Source organism: Fundulus heteroclitus, chromosome 3 (genome assembly GCF_011125445.2).
Source record: "Fundulus heteroclitus isolate FHET01 chromosome 3, MU-UCD_Fhet_4.1, whole genome shotgun sequence".
Lineage (NCBI taxonomy): Eukaryota > Metazoa > Chordata > Actinopteri > Cyprinodontiformes > Fundulidae > Fundulus > Fundulus heteroclitus.
In genome coordinates, this window is record NC_046363.1 from 21,995,114 (window position 1) to 22,004,382 (window position 9,269).

The window sequence follows — 9,269 nt, forward strand, 5'->3', positions numbered from 1 at the left end:
GTTAACCCTGCCTCTCGCCCATTGACAGCTGGAGATAGGCACCAGCACCCCTCACGACCCCACAAGGGATAGGTGTCTTACACGATGTGTGTATATATATATATATATATATATATATATATATATATATATATATAAATATATATATATATATATATATATATATATATATATATATATATATATATATATATATATATATATAAAATTGTCAGTGTTATGCCATGTATAATGTTTGCTACATTGCATTTGTCATGGTAACTATATAAACGGATTGAGTTTGTGTGACAGGTTGAAGTACAGAACAAAATAGTTGCTTCAGTTAGCTCATTGCACCATAATACTGCCCACATTACATGTGAGAGCAAGTACCACAAGTCATATAATAGGTCCATAAATAAATAAACAATCAGTATTGGGGTCTGTGACAAAAAAACTCATGGTGATCCAAAACATTGTGTTTGTTTATCATGTAAAATCCCACTAAAATACTACAGTGTTTTGTTGTAGACTGACAAATTGTGGGAAAGTTCTGATAGATAGATAGATAGATAGATAGATAGATAGATAGATAGATAGATAGATAGATAGATAGATAGATAGATAGATAGATAGATAGATAGATAGATAGATAGATAGATAGATAGATAGATAGATAGATAGATAGATAGATAGATAGATAGATAGATAGATAAATGCTGTACACTATCTTCTTTTCCCTTATGAACAGCTCTGAATAACTCAAGGGCACTTAGCTTCCGGCTTGTGTAATGTAACTGAATAGCTTTAAAATAAATATGAGAACATTGGTGCTTCCAGCTCAAATAACATTGCTGCCATGGATTGATTGACCTGGGGAAAAATGTTTCTAATATTTTGTAGAAGCAAAAGGAATCAGTGTTTAACCTTGGAGCTGCACACACTCGCATTCATTCCAACGCCTACGCTTCCTCTGTACCTCTGTGGCATTGAAAGGAGTTTTTATTCACCCTTTTATTTTTCAAAACATGAAATTAAAATGAATATTAATCTGAAGAAAATTCTCCGGAGCTGTGAGCTTTGATGTTCATGTTCACAGGTTGTCATTTCAGTCTTTCGCTGGCATGAAAGAAACATCAGAAACGTCTGCACGACTGCTTTCAGGAGGCCTGCAGTCCACTGACAAGGCAAGAAAGGATGGTCAGCGGGGGCTTGCTGCCAGCTGGGTCCCTAACAGGGAATGGATGAGAGTAGGAAATCGTGTGTTTGTCGTTGTTTTTTTGTTATTTTTTTTACTCACAAAGAGTGTTTTCTGGGTTCAAAGCACAGGCATTTGCAGGGTCCTTAGGTTCCTTTTGTCTCATGATATTATTGTTTTCTGTTTATCCTTTGCTAATATTCAAACTGCTTTGCAAGATGAAAAAATAAAAAATAAAAAGAGAAACCAAAAGGTACTCTTAGGCTATTTGTACAGTATTTTAATACCACTTGCAAGTGATCCAGAGATTTCTATTAATTGAAAAAAAAAATCATCTTTTTAAAACTCCTTTCTGTATTTAATCAGGTTATTTTTGTCCAATACGACACATTTGTGATTGCATAACATGTCAGTGTCACGAAAGCCACAAAATTATTTAATATATATGGGATTTTATTTTTTTTTACAGCTTTGGAACAACACTACGATATTGTTAACTTTACAAGTGTGCCTGATGACAAGGTCAAATTTCCCCGGTTCCCAAATGTTGTTAGGGTGAACAATAAACTTTTATCTGTACAACAATGTGAGGTTGTGCAAAAGATCACTGCAGGCTGTCCTGCATTTGTAAAACAGCAGCATAAACTGTAATCCGTACAGCGGCGGCTCTGCCCAGGCGGCGCAGAGTAATTGGTTACTGGACCTAAGCTTATAGGCTTCTTGATAGGACTTGTTGGCGTGTTGCAAAGACTTTGGACAAGGTCTCCCGAGAATCCCAATTAAAAAGCAAAATGCAGAATACGGGTTTTGTGAGAGTTACAAATGAGACAAGCTCTGGTGCTTTGGAAAGCAGTCTGTGTCATGTCCAGAGAGAGGGAGCTACATTGATTTAATGCGTTGGTGGAGTTTTCAGGTTTTTGATTATTTAAAGAGGAAAGGCATGACTGAGACGTTTTGCTCCTTTAAAGGATCTAAAGTCATATTTCTGTCGTCTGAAACTGGACTTTTTCTTTGTGTGAATACCACAAAACCTCACACGCAATCCACAAATAATACATGAAGGACCCTGTCAGTGGAAACAGATGAACGTGGTAGAAACCTTCAGAGTAGCAAAACAAAGAAACCATGTTCCACACAGAGTCCAAAAGCATAATACAATAAAGACACATGGTTAACCATAAGTCCAACACCGTCACCAGATTCTGGAAATGAAATGAAACTACCTTTTAACATGTTAAAATGTTGCTGGGAACTTAATGTTTTAGCTGCAGTCACCTTTTAAACACCCTTTGGCGAAGAAAAAAGGTACAACAATGATAGAAGGGTTTACTTTGTTTTAGTCAATAGATGTCTTAAAATTGGCTTATTTTTTTATGTAATAGTCTCAAGATTCGATCTATTTTGTGCAACCGTCCTACCTGCAACATCATAATGCTACCATCCCCGTGCTTCACAGTTGAGATGGTGTTCTGAGGCTTGCAGGCTACACCCCTTTTCCTTGTAAAAACATGGTGTGTGTAAAGCTCCATTTAAAAAGTGATAACACTTTTCCTAAAACAACATCTAGCTCTTTATTGTCGCACTTTGCAAACATAAATGTTTTAAAAGTTTTCACTGATATAAAGCCTTCAGTAAATGACACCTTTTTGATATTATTTTACATAAAAAAACAAGAAAGAAAGTTCGGACAGACCGACAGCACCATGGACAGCTCACACCCCAGCATCCACAGTCCAAGAAACAAAAGAAATTGTGAGGTAATGTGGGAGCAAATATAAACTTCTGCAATGTGTCTGATATCTGTCAGCGTTTTTACATTGTTATTTATTTTGGTTTCCAGTAAGGACGTATCAGTCTAAACCCAATTTCTATTGCCTAGGAACTGGGGCCAGTGAAACTTGACCCCTGAAACTAAACACCAGCTTGGATCTGGTGTCAGTGTCTGGTTGGAGCCAGCTACATTTTCAATCCCCCCCCCATGTTTAGTTGTATGAGGGCACCGAGCTGTGAACATGTAATATTATCTGATCCACACTTGATGGCCGGAAGATGAACATCCTGGGCAGTGATTGCCCGCTGCTACAAAAGCGGAAGCGTGGTATGGAGCAGCCACACAACTTGGTCCCCGAATTACAGAGACTAAACCAAACATTTTTACGACACATTTTATTCCATTTTCTTGTTGTTGGATTGGGTGACAGCCACGTTTTAGTCTCCTGTTTGATGCAACACCATCATTCTGGAAGACATCGTAGCAGGTGAGTGAAAATGACTTCATGTCTTATTTCTAGGTTTGTGCTTTACAGTCGCTAATATCTAAAGCAACACATCCACTTTTGCTATAGTTCTAACCCATCTTGTTTCGGTACCTGAACCCTTATCTGGCCTTGGATTCAATATGAGTAAACCCTCCAGCTGCTACACGGAGCCAAAGACATCAGCTAATTTAAATGGAGGCACAGCCTGGGGGTATGGAGGCACGATACCTGAGTAGGTTTAGGGTTGACCAACATAGAGAGACAGTAACAGAGTCAATGTCCTCTGCAGTATATTTATTTCCTGTGGTTTTATCTCTGCAGACATATTAGCACTCAGCCGTCCCACCCCAGCACTGTCAGAAAGAAAAGCAACGTTCACTTCAACGACCAAATGTAGGTTGCTGTTCATTTATTATAGACAAACTGATTACAAAGAAGTTCAATAAATGTAATGTGGTGCTCTGAAAATATTTTACATTGTTTCATGCAGAATAATTTTTTTCCCCCCAGCATACCAAAGCCAACCGATATAAATGTTTCGTGAGTATATTTTGTCAAGAAACTTGTGCTTCATTCTTCTTCTCTTGCCTTTTTCTGGGTCTACTTTGCATTCACCCATGCCTATAAATTATGTTACAGGGAGAAAAGGATAAAGACTGCTACTCTGAAAGAGCACCCTTACTCGTCGCACATTTCTCGGTTTGCCATGTTCCCATCGTTCCTTTCCCCGGATGACCCAGAAAGGGGAGTCAGAGCTGCTTCCCAGACTTTCTTAAACCCTGTCATCCCAAACAAAGCTCCTGATGTCACTTTGCTCAGCAAAACTATAGGTGAGATGGTGTTGTTTGGAGTTCCTGTAGGTGATTTTTATTTATTTATTTATTTATTACAAACCTATATGGATTACATGTGTTTTGGTTTTACTCGTGTTGATTTTCTGATCCTTCCCGGGTCCTTTACAAATGTTGTTTAGGTCTTGCCACATAAGTTCATGCCTTCATGTGGAGGTTCTTACTGTTTCTCTGTGTTTCTGCTTTCTGTGCATTTTGGTTTGGACTCCCACGTTAGTGTCAGGCCTTTTCACTTTGCTTGTATCTTCTTTACCATTCACTCTGGTTCCATGTCCTGTGTGCCTCCTGTCCAGCTGCCCGTTTTGTAATGGTTTAATATTAAATAATTCCTACTCACCAAGTGGCTCCATGCTCAAATTTTGACAAGATCAAGAAAACTTCAGACATAATTGAAATATACCACAAAAAAATGAAACCAACAGATATGTACAGTCGTGTGAAAGGATTAAGGCATCGGATGTGTTTTCCTACCTGGAGGATGGAAAACATGAGAAAACATCGCCTTCAGTGTTGTTAAAATTTATATCAAACAGATGTTTGATATCAATCACTGAAAAAGTAAAAAAAGACAATTAAAACTGAAGAAAATACCTTTGAAACTTGTCTGTGAAATGTAGTTAAACATAACTGCCGGACTGTATTAAGACACCCCCACACTTATTCCCAACTAAAATGGCTAAAATGACATGATTTGAGATAGGTTGGCCCATTTGAACCCAGCCATTTATGTTGTTGTGCGAGATTGAAACAGCTGTCTGAGGCCTTCAGAAAGAACACTGCAGCAGTTTGAGTTTGATAAGAAAATTAAAGAGGACTCAAAAAAATTATTTTTTTATTTTATTATTTTATTTTATTTTTAACTATTGTAAAATAGTCTACAAGTGGAGAATAATTAAAACAACTGCAAACATGCACAAGTCTGACTCTCGGACCTATTTTACCTCAGGAGCAGAATGCAAGATGCTAAAAAGAAGCTTCCAAAAAACCCTAAATGTCATCATAGAACCTACAGCAGGCTCTTCCTACTGTTCATGTGAAACACATGCCTTTACAATCAGAGGGGAACCTTTGCCCTGTAGGGAAAACACAGGGTAAAAAGTTAGTGGCTGTTTTTCATGTTTTGATGTCTCTTACCATCTGCTCTGGGATTTTTTTATACTTCTGTTTGTCCTTTTTGTATAATGTTTGAGCATTTTAAAATAATTAATCTGCTATTTTGCCTAATTTTGCTGCTAGATGCACAAAGGAGTGCTTCCACAGAGCCTTCCTCCCAGCTGCTGCAGTCTTTAAAATCTCTGCTGCTCCCAATGAAGTCCATAAGTGTTTACGAACAAGCCACTGGTTGTGGCTTGTTCTTATTATCTCTCACATAATACTGTCTATTTGCACACTTTTTATCTTCTCAGACAGTGTTTGCTTGTACATTCATGCAAATTGCCTAGATTTCTACATAATTCTTTAATCGTCTGCTGTTTTTCTTTTTTAACTAGAACGTTTCATATTTACCTGAATATGAGTTATTTATTAATAATTGCACAGTATTTTTTTCACTTTCTGATAAGTCTTTGTCTTCTGCGGTGCAGCTTAACTTTAACATTGAGGTTTTTTTTTTTTATGAATCTTGTGTGCAAGTCTAGTGTCTTTGGACTACTTGTTCCTGCCACCATCACACCCAAATCTCCTATTTTTTAAACAGTGAAGGTATTTCTATTCTACCATTAATAAAATCAGATTCATCCCACTTCCCTGTCTATATCCACAGGAGGTCCGTACAGACACGAGATTTTGGAAACCCCAGGAAAAAACAGGGAAATGGCTGTTTCATGGACAGGACAAAATGGATTTTTAGATGTGAGCATTTAACAGCTTCAGTATTTTTGCAAAACTAATGATGCTAGTAAAGATCACAACTTAACCTACATCCCCTTCACCAGCATCCAAAACCAACAAAGGGGGAGAAACAAATTTTCTACCCAGCTCCTCCTAAGACAGTATTGCCCAACCCACAACTCCGGGCCTGGGATCTGTCATTATCAGAACGCACAAGCAACATGCTGAGAAACCTGGAGCGGAAACTCTGGATCACCTCTTACCAGATGGACTTTACTGGTATGAAGCCAAAAAGATTCTCTAGAAATCTGGACATTTTACACAGATTTGAACGTTTGCGTTTCTCCAAAGCTTTGAATGATTTAGTGATTCAAACGTCACATAAAGTTTATTAACAGTCTTGTGGCTTTAACATTTGTTTTCAGGATCAGGGCCTACAAACCCTCTGAAGATAGATGATTTTAAGGAGAAAATCACTTCCCTCAGAGGGTGTCATACACACTCTGCGCCTCTGGTAAATCACATTTTACAATTTTGACAGTTATGTGTTAAATAAAACTCTGATTTTTGTCATTTTTGTTTTGCCTGCAGAGAGAACGGTCCTATCCTGTGTTTGTTCCGTCGAAACCCAAAGGAGGACGGGGACGAAAACAGCAGAGCAAACTGAGTGAAAGCTTCTATAGCCCCAATTCTGCTGGACTCCAGATGCCAGCTGCAAATCAAAGCACTACTTCGTCTTATATAAACCATCAACAGCCCCAGGTGATCATGTCTAATTATAATGAAGCAGGAGTTATGACCCAAATGGATCACAGTCAATCAGAGTCCAGAACTGCCTTCATAGATGCACAGCGCACTGATCCGTCCCTGGAGTTCTTACAACAGCAACAAGCTCGGACTGAAAGCGCTGTTGATCACGGCAGAGAGGGGGAAAATAGCAAAATCCGATTTAATGAAAGCCTGATGCATGAATCTAAATCAAAGAGCAGCCAAGATGTTGCTGCCCAGCTCTCAGGCACACAGCAACACTTCAACCTGAACAACCAGCCGTATTCCCTGAAAGAGAGAAAGAGAAAGTCAATGGAGCTGCAAAAAGACGATCCACCAAGCAAAGAGGAGCAGCTCAGAGTTGAAAATCCACTCGGGTCGGAGTTACATGATGAGTTATTAACTAAAGAGGATAAGAGAAAAGGCAGAGAGCTGCTAAGCTCTTTCCCTAACGCCTGCATCCTGCCGAGGCCTCACACCCTGCCGGGTATTCCCCATGCAAACGCCTCTGAGACCGTGCTAAGCCTCCAAAACTCATTCAGCAAGTCAGAGGCACATCAAAGATTCCACAGCTCCATCACCCCTGCAGCTGTGAACCTGAGGGACAATGTAGTCACCGGGAAAAGACACAGCTTTTATGGCATCAACTGCAACCATATCCATGGATGAATACGAACACTGGTTTTCTACCCAGGTGACATTTGGCCATAGCCAGCTAACATTTAACATGTATATATATATATATATATATATATATATATATATATAGTTAAAGACAGAATTTCAGAATTCCCCGTCCCCTGCGAAAGACAGGCACCACCAGTTCAGAGCAATGTGTAACATCTTGTTTCCGTAGGTCTACAATTGTGTAATGCTCTTTGTATATTTATATGATGGGATGAGCAGTGAAATATTGATTTATAGCCTGACCCTGCTTTAAACATTTTCACAGTCTGGTCTTTATGATGCTAATAAATCTGGGTGCATTAATAAATCACAGATGAATCTGGGAGCCCTTTACAGAGCAGCTGTGTTCATACTGAGATCACATGACACACAGTTTATTAAAAGTAAACTGAAGAAAATCATGCGTCCTTTTTCTTGCACTTAATAGTATGCACTATTTTTGTCAAACAAAATCTGAATCAAGTGTGTTCAAGTTTGAGGGTGTGACATATCGAAATGAGCAAAAGCTTAGGTTGTAACTTTAAAAGCCTAAATAAAAGCCTCCACACCTCATTCTATAGGAATCCACACAGAGCGTTCCTTCTTTCAGTCTCTCAGCGAGCCTTCAAACTCAATATCGGAAAAGCTCGTAAACCATTAGCATGAACAGATGTCTTCTATTTAAATTTCAACAAGGGTGAAAAGAAATGACTGAGCGAGGCAAAACGTTTTCTAACCAAATTAAAACCGAGCCAACCTCAGAGAACCGCATGCCTCTGTTATCGAATTCAGCTCTTTTGTGCTAGAGATTACAGGTGCTGTGGCAACCTTCAAACTTGTTGTTATAAAAGAGTGTGAGGGAGGGGGGGGGGAGTGCTCTTTTGCTCTTAATCTGTTACAGCCTGGCAGACTTGCGTAAATGGCTTCTTTTTTTTTCTATAGTAGTTAGTCCTTGAGAATCAAAGCCTGTAGCCAAGAGTGATAGAAAAAAAACTCTCTTTTATTTCTATCAAGACTTCTAGGAGAAATACAGCAGAGCAGGATTCAGAGCAAAATGGACACATGCAGATGACTGGATGTCAATTCTGGATATAAAACTTCCAAAGAAGACAGATGGATATGCCTTGTTGTAACAGTTTGTTTGTTTGTTGCACATCGAGTAAAAAAAAAAAAAAAAAAAAAAAAAGTTATTAATTGAACCTGAAATAATAAAAATCAGATTTGTATTCCTGAAACTTTGTAACTCATTCATTTCTCCAGCAGGTAGCAGCACATCATAATCTTCAACTGCACCTTACAATTCGGATGTCGTTTTTGTTACAAGCTACCTCAGTTCAAGATGTTATAATAATAATAATAATAATAATAATAATAATAATAATAATAATAATAATAATAATAATAATAATAATAATAATAATATATGACACATGACACGGGTTAAGAAATATATTCCTTGTAAAATGCTAGATATATTTATATTAAGATTAGATAATTTGGTATGATTTTTTTTCTCCCACTTTCTACTGTGTGATCTTAATTTTAGGCGGGGGGTTCTCCTTCTCCAAACGTCACGGAAAAGATGCTGTCAAAGATGCAAACCCCGCCCCCTTTGAGACGACGAGGAGCCGAAAGGCTTGATTTTAATTGGGGCTGGTCTCACTCCGTCACGCTGCGGCTCCCTCCTCCCCAAAGCGGTGGAGAAATTGATGCTTTCAG

General features: G+C 38.4%; 1 protein-coding gene across 1 annotated transcript; it reads left to right on the top strand.

Annotated features, from left to right (window-relative positions):
- The first annotated feature begins 3,554 nt into the window (after nt 1–3,554).
- Nucleotides 3,555–7,586, top strand: LOC105926302 (uncharacterized protein C7orf31). The gene is made up of 8 exons (XM_012862555.2): nt 3,555–3,667; nt 3,757–3,828; nt 3,946–3,975; nt 4,075–4,265; nt 6,049–6,137; nt 6,221–6,395; nt 6,542–6,630; nt 6,708–7,586. The coding sequence occupies exons 1-8, from the start codon at nt 3,576–3,578 to the stop codon at nt 7,551–7,553; spliced, it is 1,584 nt and encodes a 527-aa protein (XP_012718009.2). The 5' UTR covers nt 3,555–3,575; the 3' UTR covers nt 7,554–7,586.
- Nucleotides 7,587–9,269: the final 1,683 nt, after the last annotated feature.

Bases quoted from the DNA above. Each gene is read 5' to 3' on its own strand.
- LOC105926302 (XM_012862555.2), top strand. From the start codon at position 3,576: ATGAGTAAACCCTCCAGCTGCTACACGGAGCCAAAGACATCAGCTAAT. The intron at 6,138-6,220 runs GTGAGCATTTAA...CCCCTTCACCAG, and splicing joins GACAAAATGGATTTTTAGAT to CATCCAAAACCAACAAAGGG. The intron at 6,396-6,541 runs GTATGAAGCCAA...ATTTGTTTTCAG, and splicing joins TTACCAGATGGACTTTACTG to GATCAGGGCCTACAAACCCT.